General features: G+C 39.8%; 1 protein-coding gene across 1 annotated transcript; it reads left to right on the top strand.

The window, feature by feature from the left end:
* The first annotated feature begins 291 nt into the window (after nucleotides 1-291).
* Nucleotides 292-15,787, top strand: LOC125284146 (solute carrier family 22 member 13). The gene is made up of 10 exons (XM_048227930.1): nucleotides 292-697; nucleotides 3,043-3,146; nucleotides 3,310-3,464; nucleotides 3,621-3,789; nucleotides 4,030-4,132; nucleotides 4,353-4,477; nucleotides 9,888-10,105; nucleotides 11,555-11,663; nucleotides 12,532-12,768; nucleotides 15,409-15,787. The coding sequence occupies exons 1-10, from the start codon at nucleotides 461-463 to the stop codon at nucleotides 15,512-15,514; spliced, it is 1,563 nt and encodes a 520-aa protein (XP_048083887.1). The 5' UTR covers nucleotides 292-460; the 3' UTR covers nucleotides 15,515-15,787.
* The last annotated feature ends 1,769 nt before the right edge of the window (nucleotides 15,788-17,556 follow it).

Below are 17,556 nucleotides of genomic sequence, written 5' to 3'. Positions count from 1 at the left end.
GTGACATATCCCCCACTATCGCTGATACAACATTTAATGTAGTCTAACATTATAAATTGTTCCCTGTTAAATTTCAAGTATTATATTGTTTTGTATTTGTGTGTCGCTTTGGACAAAGGCGTCTGCCAAATCCCATAGCCATAACCATAACCATGTGAAATACCTACCATGTTAATCATGTGTCTCGCTGCTACAGAGACCTTTCTTTGTATCAACGAATTAGAAGTGTTTTACGTAACAGAGGGGCGTGCCTGTAGACATGTGCAGCAAACTGTTGGGTCTACCAACTGAACTGATAGGTTACCATATCTTATTCTGAAAGGTCTGGGGTTGACACTGTGTCTGTACCCCATATATATCTGTCTGTATATATATTTAAACACAGAGCACAGAAGGCTAATATAATAAGAATCTGAGAAAGTGTATTTCTGCCTCTGAGTAATGTCATAACGCTTCAGTAATGCATTCGCTCACAACCCGTTGCTTTCCCATGAGGACATTAGAAAGGACCGTCTGCTGGAAGTTGAGTCTGATCATATTTTTCACGGCATTTCTTTTTTTCTTGGATGTGTTCGCAACTCATAGCAGTTTGTGTATTGCTGTGGATGATATCAGGCATCTAGATTTCAACCAGGAGTCTCAAGAAAACGTGTCACATAAAATCTGGCCAGTTAACATCAGCAGTGAAGATACACAAGTGAGTTGAAATACTATGCGAATATGTTAAATTCATGCTTGTAGCCTATGTACCTTTGTCAGGTGTTAACTTTAACCAAGACTAGGCTACTTACAAACGATTCACAACTTGGCATTGTTTCACATTTAAATGTAGGTTATTGTGTTAACAACACAGAATACCCTAGGGCAGGGGTCGGCAACCCGCGGCCGCATGCGGCTCTTTGATCCCTCTGATGCGGCTCAGCTTTTGAAAATATTAATGAGTATTTAATTAAAATGTATTTTATTTTAGTTCATTTTCAAAAAAACTAATACGCAAATAGAACTGTTGTTAAAATCTTCATTTAGGTCTATATTTTATTGTTTGTAACTGGTCTGATTAAATTTGATGGAGAAGTACACTCTTTTTACATCATAAATATGGTGTGCAACCATACAGAAACAACATTTTTCACATGGTAATATTATACATATTTAAAAAGTGGATAAATGGACCCAAGGTTCAAACTAATTGTGTAATTTGACAAATTCCAGATTGACAAGGGAATGGTAGAGCAATGTGTATGCTCAGCTTGCCTTTAAGAGCACAACTCCTTACATTTGTAAGGCTTTTGTTTTTAAGTCAGCAAATTCCATGGCCATGTCACATCCATAACGTTTTATAGGAAAAGTTTATGCTACACATACAGTGTTGATGCGACAATGTCCATAGTGTCTGTGCAAAGCTGATTTATATCAATGTAAAGTGTGATGACCAAATTGTACCCCTTTCTTACTTTTAAAACCTTTGGTGCGTTATGGATGTGACGTTATGGATGTTACATAATGTGAATTTACAAGACTGGAGACTTTATTATACCTCAAAACCGATAAAACGTCTGTTGTGGTGGCATGTCTGTTTCAACGCATTTCACCTTAGTGTTTACAATTGACATTTCAAAGATTATTAGGTTGATCAAAACCACAGGGAGGCCTTGCCTAACCATTAGCAAAACAAACATAATATTAAAATACCTCCAGTGATTAGCCTAGCCATAGCCTATTTTCAAGTGGCCTAATAACGACTATCTGAGCGATTATCTTCCTGTAACTGTCATACTGTTGTTGTACAGTAACTGTATTATCGTGTTAGCTGGTGAAGATGGCTGACTTTGCAGCTGGAGTTAACATAGCAACCTCCTTCTGTTGCAGATCTGTTCAGCCTGCCGTTCACGTCTGCTAATTTTAAATGTGACGCGATATGCCAGTATTTGAAGTGTCAGGTCCTCTGTAGCCCACAGAGTAACATGAGTAACGGCAGCAATAAACTAGATGTACCGCATAGCGCTACAAAATATGACCGCCTCTCAGTCCTGCATTTTCTCTTCGCAAAAATAAATCACGCTTGTCAATTTGTCTCCATCTCCTACTCCTGCAACTCATGTGCATGTAATTAATGTGTGCATATGTGAGTTTGCTTTCGTTTATAAGAGTGTGTGTGTGTGTGTGTGTGTGTGTTTGCATGCGCGTATGCGTGCCTGTGTGTGTGTGTTTATGTGTCTGGGTGGGTGTTTGTGCATGTGTGTGTGTGTGTGCTTGCCCGTCTGTATGTGTTTATGTGTGTGTGCTTGCCTGTCTGTATGTGTGCAACTGTGCGTGCGTGCGTGTGTGTGTGTGCATGTGCGTGTGTGCGGATGTGTGCACGTGCGCGTGCATGTACTTTATGAGTGCAAATCACAAATGAGTGATATGGGTTAGGTTGATGCGGGTTAGGTTGATATTTATGGTATGTTAGGTTGAGACTAACATACCATAAATATTTTGTCATCTTGGGTGCAACGGTTCAGGTAGATAGATAGATAGATAGATCCTTCATTGATCCCCAAGGGGAAATTCAAGAGGTAGGGCCAGTTATTTAGGGGAGTGGCCACCAAGTTTCATGTTCCCTGGTGTTTCAGTAACCCGGGAATCACTGACCAAAATTGATGACGGTAAAAGAAAAAAAATAATTTATTTTTTATATTTTAAATGACTTGTTGTCCTGATTTTTCCTGTGGATCTTAGTGGGCACCGAGGAAGCAATAATTTCATCGTTAGTTTTTCATGATTACTATTTCAATTGTTTCATATCAAAATTCACTACTTAATTATGTGTTTAATGTAGTTTGTCGAGGACTGGTTCAGACACGTCACATCCATAACGTGAAACCGTCACATCCATAACGCCAGTTTTTCCCACATAATGCATTACGAAAATGACGCATAGTTTCAAAAACACACTTTTTGTGTTCATTCAAGTCTCCTTCATGCTTCATACAACATCACTGTCAACCAATGTGCTCTTATGGATTCAATTGATTTGCTCATCGATGTGTTGTGCCGCAGAATTCAACATCTTGTTTGGATGCCCATATCATGGCCTATGGACAGACCATGTTCATGATAGGACTTTTGATTGGATCGGCATTTTCTGGTGTGCTCTCCGACAGGTATGACGTCCAGCTTTGGCTTTTAAAAAAGTGCTTAGCAAAATGTTTTGTGTATGACTTTCTCAGTCCCTAACTGAAATAATAAATATCGCCTACCCTGCAATACATTGATAGTATCTCACATGCATTATGTTGGATATTAATCTGTTTATTTCAAAATTAGATATGGTAAAAGAATCCTTCTCCTGGGTTGCTGCTGTGTCCAGGCAGCTGTGCCGCTGGCGACAGCACTTCTACCTTACTCAACCTTCTACCTCGTTGCCCGGTGCATCACCGGGATCACCTGTTGCGGCATCCACATGTGCTGCTTTAGTTTGGGTAGGGCTGTTGTGTTATTGAAAGCTCCATTTGTAACCTGTTTAAAAAATACTGAAAATAACCATGTCTTGCAGTGCTGTGCAAACATGCGCAAAGAGATTATTTTATGATATTGTCACTTAACAATAAATGTCAGTTACAATATTGTCTCCACAGGGGTGGAGTGGAGTCTTCCTGATGGTCGGATTTGGCCACCGACGCTTCTGTCCTTCAGCTTTAGCGTCGGCATGATGTGCTTGGCTGCCGTGGCATATGTTGTGCGAGGATGGATGCAGTTCCACCTCATGCTGGCCTTTCCGCAGATTATCTGCCTTCCACTTTACTTGTGCGTCTCACCGCTTTCTACAAGTTAATATGGTCTTTTCACTTGTTGCCATATATTGAAATGGGGTGCAAAAAAATGACATTGAGTTTTAACCACTGCTTTTAGTAATGTAATATCTGTGTGAATCTCTGAAACAATAGTGCAATGAAAATTTACATGTTACTGATCTTGGTTCAATGTACAAACACGTGTGTGTATGGCTTCTTAGAGAAATATCTCAGATTTTTCTGTATTGATTAGTTCCATACCAGAATCCCCCAGATGGCTGCTATTGAACAAAGGAGCAGATGTGATTAATGTGTATCGTGCCAGAAGCCCCGAGGACAATAAATGGCTGGACCAGGTAACACACTGACAGGTCGCTTAGGCTACATTTTGAACTCTGCACTGGTTATGCAGATCAAGATACATGAGCTCACCCTGCTGTAGCATACTGTATTCATTTAGTTTGGGTGTGGTTTTGATGTCTGTTGCTTAGCCATAAGTCAAATCAGATCCATCGACACTGGTGGTTCTAATGTTGATGTGGTGACTCAAATATGTCCATCTCCCTGCCCTTCCAGCTGTTAGATTCCTTGGAGAGTGAGATTGGGAGAGGCAAGAAGAGTCAGGATGACCCAGACTTCCACATTGCACAGTTCAGATCTCCCACTATCGTACTGCGACTACTGGTCATGGGGTTTATTGGGTAGGTAAGTGAACATGCTCTCAAGTTGCTCAAACTTAAATAGCCAGTAAACTCTGACTGAATAAATGAATCAACCAATCAATCAGTTTACTAATCAATTGACCAATCAGTGAATAAATTAATGAATCAATCAACCTATCTATCTATCTACGGATTAAATCACACATAACGTGAATCCTATACTCCACAAGAATCTCTGTTGATATGATTATCTATTTTAATATCCAAATAAATGTATTGACGTCAACCTACTGCTGCTGTATAAGTTACACGTAAATTGCACTTTGGAACCCTTGCAGTTGTGCCATAACAAAGGTCACACCCATACTTGTTACATCAACACACTCTGCAGGAGTGAAGAGTTGTTACATCACATATTACTGTGACTTTACCATGCACTGTTATTGAGTGACACAGCTGTCATTGAAGGTGCATTGCTATGCATTTCCTAATATTGAATAACACATTTATGAAATATTGTGATGTGAGCGTGGTGGTTGGCAATTTAAAATACAACTAACCTGGAAGGAGTATCTGTATTTGAACATATTGCTGCACGTATTGCTGGTATTGTCTTTTTATTGTTTATTGTTTTATGGTTTTATTGTTTATCATTCATAACACATGGTCCATAACGTGATCAAAAACTAACTGTAGGGGTTGAGTGTAACTTACAATAGGCCAGTGCACAGAAAGACAATATTATCACTCCCAAGATCCTATTTTTCCCTAACTTAACCCTAAACTTAATCCTTTTAAAACTTTTAACTTTGGATATGGTTTAAAAGTTAAACCATATCCAAAGTTAAAAGTTTTAAAAGGACACATTCCATCCAATTTCAGGTGTCACCTCTCAACCTTTACCCTTAACCACAAACACACACACACACACACACACACACACACACACACACCAGTGGTGCGCCGGTCCAGTCACATGCGGTCTGCACTCACCCGATATTTAAATCAGACAAAATGATACCTGACCCACGATCCGACCCGCTTATTTACAAAACGTGCGCTTTTGGTGAGGAACTGGATTATCAGGCTGAATGAAGCACAAAGCGTTACTGAAGTTAAAGCCAGGGGTGGGTTACAATACACCCCATACAATAACATCCTGTCAAGTGTCATGATACACAGAATGAATTAATTTGGTGGAGAAAACTCCACTCTGTTCCGTCTCCTCCATTATTTCCGCATATCAGGAAACCTCGGTGGATGTTTTCCCTGTTTACATAAATCCTCATGTCTAATCCATTAAGTGGTTTTAATACTGTCCTGTAGTGAGAATTAACATCAGCTATTGGGTACTCAAGGTCACGGTCATATGGAGTTCATGTCCTAATATTCTCCCACAGTATCTCTTACCTGTATCATTTTCAAGTTTTAGTCTTGTAGCACTTGACACACCTGACAATTCAAGCTCCTGAAGTTAATTACTTCTTAATTTTTTTCAGCTTTCAGACATGTTCTCAGGGGATGATGAAACAGAAAAGACAGATCTAATGCTTTTAAGTTGTCTACAGGGTGACATAAAATTGGTACAAAAAAAACAACAATTGGGTTTACACCATTGACCAAGTTGACCATTTTGGCTCCCTCAGTTTGTGGTGTCGAATTGTAATTAACTGATTCAAACTCAAAGACAAAGTGAAAGGATACTTTACGATGTGTAGCTTTAATTCATTCAAGAGCATTGGTTCTTGAAGCTCTGTATTACACCCTTCCTTCTCATGTCGTCACTTGTTTGTGTGTGAACTCAGAATAGAAAACATCTCCTGTGTCTTTGCCACATTAGACAGTACATATGTGCCTACTGTAGGTACTTTCCTTCTAATGACCTCTGACTCCACTGACCAAATGCTTTGGATGACCAGTTCCTATCTGCTAGTGGAGGTATACTCATGGCGCCAAGCCTATTTATGCAAGGGCGCGGGAAGGGGGGTGCTGAGGATGCTGCAGCGCCCCCTGCTGGCAGGAGATAGATTTAAAGAAAAAAAATATATATGTTTAAATAATTTCTAATTCGCTGTCTGACATTATTTATATTTTTGTATGTGAAATGATGAATCAAACAGCAAAAAAGGGTTATGGATAGGTTCGAATATAGGCTACTAAAAATGAACAGTTATAGAGATCAACGTGAACGTGAGTCAGTTACTGTAAGAACCGTAGCGTGGTTTCATCAACAGTGATAGCGATCAAGTGTGTAGGCCTACGGTTGATATAGGCTTACATATTCTATGCGATTTACACGTTCAAAAAAACCATGGATAAGCTGAAAGAAACTTTAATTGTGTTTTACAGTTTTGCAAAAATAATAAATGCACAGCTAGTGAAATCAATTCACTATCCTAGTCGCTAAGATAGAAATTGTTAGGACACATACTTGCTGTGAAGACGACACACTTTAGGCTATTCAGAAATTATTTGCGAGATCATTGCAGCCTGATTATTAGCCTATATTTAAAGCCTAACATCTCTGGTGTGGTTTTGATGATCAGAAAAGTAATTTTCCTTAGCTATACTGAAATAGGCTAATGTCAAGTGGTCTTCTGTGGGGTTAGGGTGGGCACAGTGGATTCGGAGTGCCGTCGCGAAACATTGGAATTTGTGGCTGCCCAGGACTTTTCTAAAACTTCTCGCTATCACCCGCACACCGCACTAAAATGACGTATTTAGCAGTCAAAATCCTAAACATGTCCAGGGGAGGGGGGACATCCATTATTTTTGTTATTCAGCACCCCTGGTCAAAAATAGGTTCCCGCGCACCTGTATTTATGTTTAGCTAAAATTACCCCTGCTGTTTCACCACATCAACCTCAGACAGTTTTCCCAATTTAAAGAATATCTTTTCATAAAACTAAAGAATATCTTTTCATAAAAACACCACAAGTTGACTTTTCTTTTCATTTTTTTCAACTTCAGACATGTCCAGAAGGGAGAGTAGAAGAGAACAGTTGGATCTAACACTTTTAAGTTGGTCACAATGTCACACTTTAACCGTCACCAGGTCTGGCCTTTGGCTCCTGGACTATAATAAGCATACAGTATATTGTTGTGGTTATAGGTAATGTATTTGGCTTATTTGAGGGGGAAAATAACAGATTTTTCTAAAGTATAAGTATTTGAAATACTCTAAATACAAAGTCTTTTGTTACAAACTTTTTTTTCCAATCCTGCAAAATACAAACTACAAAACACGCTAAAGTAATTAAATACGTATTTCAAATACATCTAATTAAAATTCTGCCCATGCCGTGTTAAAGCACATACACTGTTTAAAGTCCCAGACACAATGAAATAAGGTAACTTTATACAGTATCAATGTTTGAACCTACCATAACCTATGCATAGATGGCTGTGCGTAGTCTGTGTACCATAACATTTATTTCTGCAGGCACCCTTTACCCATGATATCCCTTATGAAATGCTCACGAACACCTGCTGTAGGCTAAACGTTTAACGAGGGCTACACATGGCCTACTGTATGTTGGATCATAAATACCGGTAGGCGAGGTGTTTAAGTATCAGCATTATTTTACTGAGCGACTTTTTATTAGGTTTTAGGACTATTTAGGACGTAACACGAATGCTCAATTTCGGGCAACCTGCACAACACTGACACACACATCTTTAACATTAACTTTTAACCCTCACCCACTTTCCATGTAGTCTCTCTCCCTGAAAATACACTTCCATCATTTCTGTCATTTTCTTGGGCATGTCTGTGTCTTGGTCCACCAAGCCCACTTTCACTGTTTCACAAAACCAGCCATGTTTTTCCTCAAAAAGGAAATACTTCACTTCCTTGTTAGCCTATATCAAAAGCGGCTGTTCACTTTGTGCAATCGAGCCTATTTTTTTGCGTCATTTCTTTTCCAACCATGAGTTCTTTTGAGGAAAGTCTAGAACATGCACGTATCCTGAATTACTTAGCCTACACCAGGCTTGACCTCGTTGCTCCTATTCATCCTGGCTTGCCGTTCATGAAACGTGTCGAACTCGGATGACCCGACAACGCTAGGTCAAGCCTCACTTTATCTCTTATCTTGGATTTCTTAATTCTGCTTTTGTGAAATACCCCTCTGAAATTGGGTTTGGTTTGTTTAAGAGGGGTCGTTGTACATTTGGAATGTTCATATATGTTCAATAAATGCTGAGTCATTGATATGTCTTTGTTTCGGTGGTTGAAAGGGACCAAGTGCGAAAACACCCTAAGGGGATTTTATTCATCATTGCCGACACATCATTGTCTATTGTTTATGTTGGACCATTGAAATGAAGTGGAATCAGTTGTCTCCTCTACTGACTGGAGTGTCAGTGAGGTCATGTATTCATGCATTCATTCGCTCTTCATGTGAAGACCTCCTCCTTCATTTTTTCTGTAAACCCAGTCAAACTAACTGAAAATATTCGAGGAAACTAATTACCTTAACATTTCTAATTTATTTACTCAATCAATTTTAAAGGAATGATCCGGAGTGAAAACAACGTAGGGTCTATTTATGTGTAAGCTCATACTTTCATTTTGGAGCAAGAATATAATAATCGGAGGAGTTTTGAGCTAGACATTATGAGGGTGTTATTGCATTAATTGTACCTTCACTATAAAGCTTTTTCATTGTTAATGAAAAAGTCCTCCAAATAACATAAGTTTAAACTTTTTATCATCCATAAATAGACCCTAGTTGTTTATTCTCTGGATCATTCCTTTAAGGAAAAACAAATATTTGAGATTTGAGTACCAGTAACTCAAGTATTTATATTTAAGGTGGCAATTAAGTCAATAATATAAATTCAGTAAAGTTCACTGTGCATGAAACTATAGAGCATTTTGCAAACAATGGACAGTACATTGAGCTGCCATCAGCAGGGAAGACATAACCTAGATGTAGAACACAGTTGGCCAATAAAGCAGGGAAGACATAACCTAGATCAGTATTTCTCAAACTTTTTCAGACCAAGGGCCACTTGATTGATTGATTGATTGATTGACTGATTGATTGATTGCACTTTATTAATCCCCAAGGGAGAAATTATTTTGCTACCTGGCAACCACACACAACATCATACATCAGTAGGACAGTTGACACTTAAGACAGGGCACAGTACGACATACACTACAACAACAAATAAATAGGGATGCGCCAGACACAGGCACCGGATTTCGCCGGATTTTCACCGGATTTCTTCTTTAAATTGTCTTAAATCATTATTTAAGTTATGGGTCTTAAATCATTATTTAACTGTTGGGGTTTACAGTGCTCCCTCTGTCACAAGATTCCCCCTGACATGAATAAAATATCTATCTATCTATCTATCTATCTATCTATCTATCTATCTATCTATCTGTCTGTCTGTCTGTCTGTCTGTCTGTCTTCACTTCACTTTCCCTCGGTCACAGGCTGGCCTCGGCGCTTACCTACTACGGCATCTCCTACAGCGTGGGGCACTTTGGGGTAAATATCTACCTGGCGCAGTTCTTCTCAGGGCTTTCCGAGGCGCCCTTGCTGGGGTTGCCCCTGCTGCTGGCCCGATGTGGACGTAGGCCGTTCACCATGATATCTCTCCTGGTCAGCGGCATCTCCAGCCTCCTATCGCTGCTGGTCTCCAGGTTCTGTGGTAAGTTTGAAAAAAAAGAGAGAAAAGATAAGTACACTCTACAGTACCTTGACACTACACATACATAAAGAGAGAAAAGATAAGTACACTCTACACATACACATAACTTAACTCAATAAAAGCAACAAGATACATTTGAAGAGTGTGGGGGTTTATTTGTATCTGTGTCTTTGGTGCCACCTTAAAGGAAAATTCCGGCAATTTTTCACATAGATCTCTATTTCTCGAGGTCACCGAGAAGGCTACTGTCGGTGCCACCCTGAAAACAATTGGTTTTACCTAGCTCAAGTTGCTGCAGCTAGAGCTGGGCAGCTATAGTGCTACACTCTGGGGACATCAACATGGGGGCTCTTGAATATGGGGGTATGAACATGGGGACTCATAAACATGCCCCCAAAGTGAAGCACTGTAGCTGCCTGCAGTACTCGTTGACCTTGAGAAACAGAGATCTATGTAAAAAAACGGCAGAATTCTCCTTTAAAGCAACAGAATGCAGTGCAATTTAAAGCGTAACTCCGGAGTAAAAACAACCTAGGGTCTATTTTACGGTAGTTAACAAGTACAAACTTTTGAATGAGACCAAGTTTTGAGCAAGACTGTTTTTTGCATTAACACTAAATGGGCTTTGTGTTCCGGTAGCGTCAAATCAGTAAGGCATGTTTGTATTGTAAAATTCAGCCAGATCTGCAAGATCGAATGCACCCGCTGATTTGACGCTACTGGAACACGAAGCCAGGCAATTTTCTTCCTTTAGATACAGGTCTTATTATAACTTCTCTGTACACTTTCAAAGTTTACAATACTGTGGTTAAATTAAACATACAAGTGAATAATTTAGATAATATTAACTTTGTAATGTGTGTAGACTGTACACATATTTGTTTTAGCTCTGGTACAATAGGCTGATTGAAACCCTGAAATGGGTTTTACTGTATAATTGAGAGGGCAATGCCTTACACGTGGCATACTGCATCATGCAACTTTCCAGCGCATGCACAACGAGCTGGAATCTACAGTAGCTGAATTCACATGAGTTCTTGAATAGCTAACTCTCTCTTTGCCATCTGACTAAGCTGTGATCCTGCCAAGCCATGCCTCATTTGGTACTCTGTAAACAAGCTGCCTTAGAAGAAGAACTCTTGCAGACTGCCAGTTTGAAATTGCCTAGTCACATTCCTAAATTGCTAAACCACAGCTCTTCTGTATCTTTTACATGGCATTAGCTCTACTTGTACATTTAATACTACTCCTTTAGTATTAACAGTTTAGTTTAAGGTACAGGTTTTAGTTTAGTGTTAGTTTAGCAGACGTATTTGAGACATAAGTGGTTTATGGCATAGATTCTGTATACATTCAGTGTTTTACTACCCTGTTGAACTTGTAAAGGGTAATATCTGTAAACTTTGTAAGATTGTCAGACATGACTTCCGGTTCCTTCTCTGGTCCCAGACTTGCCTTGGTTGGTGATGACTCTGGCCCTCATGGCCAAACTGTGTATGCAGTCCACAACCTGTGTGTCCCTGCTCTATGGAATAGAGCTTTTCCCAACAGTGATAAGGTAAGTTTGCCATTGACAACGTTGGCTTGTCATTGACACATGTCCCATGATTTTTCGTTTAAGAATGACAATTCAGTGCCAAATTAAATCTGCCATTTTGTCAAGTTAACTGTTGGCAGGCCTCCAGCAGGAGTAATAATCTAAATAGTAATCTATTTGATGTAGTTTGTGGTTTGATGAGCAACTTTTGTACTTTTTGTAACTCAGCATGTACAGAAGATCATCTGCAAAAGTTTGTAAGAGTAACCTTTTGCACCCTAATCAGCATGGTTAAAGTGATTCTTTCTTATACAATTTAAAAGGATGTGTCTGTTTATACTAGAGTATCAGAGAAGCTTCTGTACTGAGAAACACCACCATCATGGTATCTGTTACTAATGAATGTTACGATTGGAGCAGAAAGCATTCAGCAACCATCTGAAGCCATTACAAATGGGATAATTCAGTGAAGGGGTCAGATAACTCAAGGAAGGAAAGCATTCAGCCTTCTTGGACACAGTGTGGACCACATGCCAAGCGTGTATTCATCCTGAATGACATGCTCTTGTATGAGATGATAGATGTACAGTATACAAGAGAACGTTTGTTTTGCCAGAGCATCCTGCCTTCCCACTTGGACGTCCAGATATGAAGAAGAAAACCTCTGCTATAGCTGTGCTTTCTTTTCTGTATCTATTTTTCATGTCATGTTATTACCAGTGATATATTGGCATCAACATATGACACAATAGCACTCTAAACACTTGTGAATCAGGAGTGTCTGCCTATGTATGATACAGGTTTTCCTGTCCTGTGTGTTGTGAAGATGGCCCACTTCCTAACCCTGAGACCATCAGCATCATTTGCCTTCCTTTTGTCCCCCTCAAAGACAGAAATGTTTTGGGATGGTGAATGTGTGCTACCGCATTGGAAGCATAGTCAACGCACTCGTGGCACCACGCGGAGAGATCCCGCTGCCCGCCATGATCTGCTACAGCAGCGGGCCCTTCCTGGGCACGGCCCTGTGCCTACTGCTGCCGGAGACCAGTGGCATCCCACTCCCCGACACTGTGCTGGACTGCGAGAAGCAGCCCCGACTCCAGTTCCAGTGCCTGCCATGCTCCAGGTGAGAGACTGCACGTTTTTGTTACAGTACTTTATTCTGTTCTTTTATTTTGCTTTCATAAACTCAAGCATTTCTGGAATGTTCTGCAATATTTTGATTAAGCATGTTGTATTGTGCATGAAAGGCACTAAATAAATAAAATGCTATGAGCATGTGTTTGAAAACATTAGTGTCAAGGAACCAAACGTGACTGCTGCTTATGTGATAGTTTACATACTTCGTAAATTGTTACTGTAAAATTGTGGACCAGTAGGACATCAAAAATAGCTTTAACATTTATTATTATATAATAATAATGTTAACGTTAACATTATTAAAGCAACACCAAAGCACTTTTCCTATATAGCACGCACGCTATTTGTTTATCCAGCACCGGGTTTGGAAATAACGATGTCCACAGACAAGGTAGAGTATGTTGTGTGATTTTATGAAAGTATGATGTATTGCGACATCAGAACCAAGTCAAACAGCATCTCTACAGCATCTCTATCTATATCTGTTGTTCTGATGCTGCCAGGTATGTATATAGACTAATTTGAGTTGCTTTACCTGTGGCAAACAATCAGTGCTACCTACAGTAGCTCGAGTTGCTGTAGCCAACAGCTAGAGCAGCAAGGCAGCTACAGTGCTACACTCTGGGGGGGCATGATTTTAAAGATGCCCCCAGAGTGTAGCATTGTAGCTGCCTTGCTGCTCTGAATGAGCACAAATACATCAAAAGTATTTTAAAATAGAATATCAAATACCATAATTTTAAGTGTATCAAAATAAACTACAAAATACATTAGCCACACCATGTATCAATAAAATACTGTATTTTTGTATTTTGAAAGTACTAAAAAATAGTCTTTAAATGGAGCATGATATCACTTTGCAAATCTTCCATATCTGTCTATTTAATCTATTGCTTCATCAGTACACTGACTGTTGATTAAGTGGACAGTGTTTGAGAGCAACAGCTTTTCTCTGCCTACGAGACGTGCCATAACCTGCAAACAGTCAACAGATCAACTATGCTGACCTGCCTGTTACATCTCATCGCCTAAATACTGTATCAGAGATGCACTCAATCATCACTCAATCAAAGTCACTACTGAAGCGGTCATGCGGTACAAAGTGAAGACAAGTCTCTGACATTGTCAATACATCACCAGATTGAGCAGTGTTGCAAGGCTACCACATAACCAGTTCTCTATGTTATGATTGGATGACTTAAGTTCTTAAAACAACTGATTAAAGTTCCCAGGAAACTTACTGTATTGTGTGTGAACAATGTACAAGTTACTCATCTTGCACTGGATCAACCTGAATCACTAAGTCACTAAGTCAGCACCAGTCAGAGGTTACATTCATTCATTGTTTTACACTTTTATGATGTCCTCACATCACTAAACATAGGCTATTGGTTTTACCAAAAATATTTGTCAGTATTTTTAACCTACAAAAATACACACCTTTAAAGTATTTTGATACAAAATCTGAAGCCATTTTCTTCAACAAAATAACATACCATGACAAAATACTATTTTTATTTTAAATAAATGTATCAGAAATACTGCCCATCCCTGGCGGTTGGCTCCAGCAACTTGAGCTAGGTAGTACTTATTTTTTGTGTTTTGAGTTTATGTCCATTTTTATCCAATTTGACCGCTTTGCTATGTTGCCCACCCAAAATTTCTACCAGCCCACCCAATTGTAGTAGGCTAGAACTGGCCCTGCTGTAGACATACATAAAAAGATACACACATATATTTGCTGTATATTATGTGTGTGTGTTTATTAATATATTTCATTGACATACTGTATGTACATGCATTCCTAACAGCAATTTATGTTTGAACTAGCCTGACGAAGCCAGACTCAACTCTATTCAGAATTTGAGTCTGGTACTGCACCGCCGTGTGATTATGGGGCGTGTTTCAACCAATACATGGGGAAAATGCCTCTGCACACAATTGGATAAACTTAACCAATCTCTAGCGACAGGCTTTATGTTGTTAACTATATCAATTCAAACACGCTGAATGACTAGTCACTGTTGCTCAACTGCCCACCATTATAAAGCCCACCCAGATGATTTTATTGGTGCAAACAGTTCTTGTACGAGCATAAAGGCTTCTCAGTGGAGTCCAAACCAAATTTTCCGACCTCAAATATAGTATAAGTATACTCTTTTGATCCCGTGAGGGAAATTTGGTCTCTGCATCTATCCGTGAATTAGTGAAACACACTCAGCACACAGTGAACACACAGTGAGGTGAAGCACACACTAATCCCGATGCAGTGAGCTGCCTGACGCAGCGAGCTGCCTGCCGCAGCGGCGCTCGGGGAGCAGTGAGGGGGCACTTCTCAAGGGCACTTCAGCCGTTCCTACTGGTCAGGGATCAAACCGGCAGCCTCCCGGTTACAAGCCCGAAGCCCTAACCAGTAGGCCACGACTGCACCTAATATTGTGGGTAGTATAAATTCAGGCTGGCTTCCAGGCTATGAATGGAAGTTCACATTTGAAATTAGATTAATATACTATAATCTAACTATATTTTAATTAATTGTGATTTTATATAATGCAGTTATACTGCAGTTGTCCCATATTTGCTTCTTATCATAAAACAAAACAACTTTCTTATTTCCCCTCAAAAGACGCCCCAATGATCGGCCAACAGAGGGTGAAGATACAGACCTAAATGAAAAGCTGGCTCTGGAGTCCGAGTACAAGAGAGCTGCTCTGTCCAAAGAAACCCTCTAATTCCCTCTTCTGGGGCCTGGAACGTGCCTGAGGCAGCACATTTACGCTTTGCTTTTTATGGGGATTTTAACGTTTTATATCAAGGGACAGTAAGATGTTTGAGTGTGACTGTCTGACACAATCTCTTTGCCTGAATATCAATAAGATTTCACCCTTTCACCCCCAGATCCTCAATAGTTGTTTGGTATTCATATGGAACATATCTCTGATGTAATCAAGTTACTCTCAGAATGTTTTTGAAAATGTAAATATGATTTTTTTTAATGCTGCATATAGTTTCATCTTTTTTACTTTCTTTTATAAAGGAAAGAAATGATACCAAACATGCTTCCTCTCTGTTTTTTTTTTTTAAAACTACTCTTGCACTCAAATCTAAGGCAATGTGTTGAGGAGTGAAATGTACTCTGAGTGTGCTGTAAAAAAAACACATCATTTTAGTACAGAAGCTATATAATGCTGGTATCTTGGTGAGAAATGTTCTATTTGGGTTTTTGATAAATGAATTAATCCAGTAGTGATAAGGCTAATACCATTGAACAACCACTTCATGGTCGCCAGCTAACCACACATCTCCTGTCTCTGCCAAACTGACCCACAAGGAGCCAAGTGAAATTATGTAGGCTTTGAGTTGTCTTGAACCATAAGTGGACATACCGTTTGTGACATCACCTATAGGTTACATGAAGAGCAGGTGTTGATGGGCAATGCGTTTACCACATTGTGACGATGTGTAATTCTATGCTCAACATAATCAAGTTATAGACAGAGAATGTCTAATAAGGGGAGAACTGCCACTCTCGGAAAACTTCCGGTTTCTGAACTGGTTGCAGTTCCTTCTGTAGTTCCACATGAGGGCGCTCGTCCACGAGTGCAGAATGCATGGAGGTCTGTGGAGCTGTACCCCTCAAAATCCACTTTTCTCGGGATATATATTTTTTTTCAAGTAATTTGAGTATTGTATTCGAAAGGGGAGGCAAATAAAATACACTTGGTTGAGTGTTATATTTTTTAAAGTCACTTAATTGTTCTAAAAAGCCTTTCAAATGTGTCAATGACGTAATTCATTAGCACAATGCTAGCGTGTTATGTGCAACAACGACCCAACCTGTAAGAAATCAAAAGGACATAAGTACTCGTTCATTCAACTTTTGACCTATAACCCATGTTGAAGTTATACAAACTACAATCAAATCTGAGATTTGTCAACGACAATCAGGTGAAAGAGACAAATTTAGCCGTCTAGCTCCATTGACTCCATTCATTCTGCACTCATGGCGATCGCCCCCAGTGGAACTCTGGTGGAACTGCATCCAAAATTCAGTACAATGGGACTTAATACGGAGTGGCAAGGCTCTCCGTAGACGGGCTCTGTTATAGAGTATCGAAGCCATGACATACTGTAGCGTTGTCAAGGCAGCGATATCACTGGATCTAAACAAATCAATCTACCATTAGAAATCACCATAGCGGTGGCTTTCATTTCAATCATTTTACAACGTTTCTAAGACGTTAGTATATTTTTTTTACACTGTAGGAATTATTCATTCATTCATTCATATTCATTAGCCTGATTGCCAGACCCACATTAAAATGTAGGGTCTGGGCACTCCACCGTTCGCAGTGCTCAGTGGGCAGTGCGCAGGGGCGGGATAATCAGTTGTCTTTCAAATTCCCTCTGCACGCAATAGGACAGCGGCAGCGCTATGAGTCCGCGTTTCCCACCAGCGGAGCTAGTTGGCTAGTTCAAACGTTTGCCAACTTAATAAAAGCTTAACTCGTGTCACACTGTTCGCCAGCAGCAACATCCATCTTATTTGTTTTCAAGTAGCAGGGAATTCAAGCCAAACCGTTGCAACTCTGCCATCAATCATTATGTTAAGCCCACCTAACGACTCTATACACGATTTCATTGGCCTGATTGAGTTTTTGATTTCTGGAGCTCACAAGCCAACGGAGAGTTGGTAGACTAGCCCTGGCAGCTAGGGCGCGTCTAGATTTCTAGGCTACTGTATTCCCCAACAGTGTTCTAAACTCAATAAAAT

The sequence above is a fragment of the Alosa alosa genome, chromosome 19 (assembly GCF_017589495.1).
Source record: "Alosa alosa isolate M-15738 ecotype Scorff River chromosome 19, AALO_Geno_1.1, whole genome shotgun sequence".
Taxonomy (NCBI): domain Eukaryota; kingdom Metazoa; phylum Chordata; class Actinopteri; order Clupeiformes; family Clupeidae; genus Alosa; species Alosa alosa.
The sequence above is the reverse complement of the archived record's forward strand: the minus strand, read 5'-3'. Positions and strand labels throughout refer to the sequence as shown.

Bases quoted from the DNA above. Each gene is read 5' to 3' on its own strand.
- LOC125284146 (XM_048227930.1), top strand. From the start codon at position 461: ATGCATTCGCTCACAACCCGTTGCTTTCCCATGAGGACATTAGAAAGG. The intron at 3,147-3,309 runs GTATGACGTCCA...TTTCAAAATTAG, and splicing joins TCTGGTGTGCTCTCCGACAG to ATATGGTAAAAGAATCCTTC. The intron at 3,790-4,029 runs GTGCGTCTCACC...TGTATTGATTAG, and splicing joins ATCTGCCTTCCACTTTACTT to TTCCATACCAGAATCCCCCA.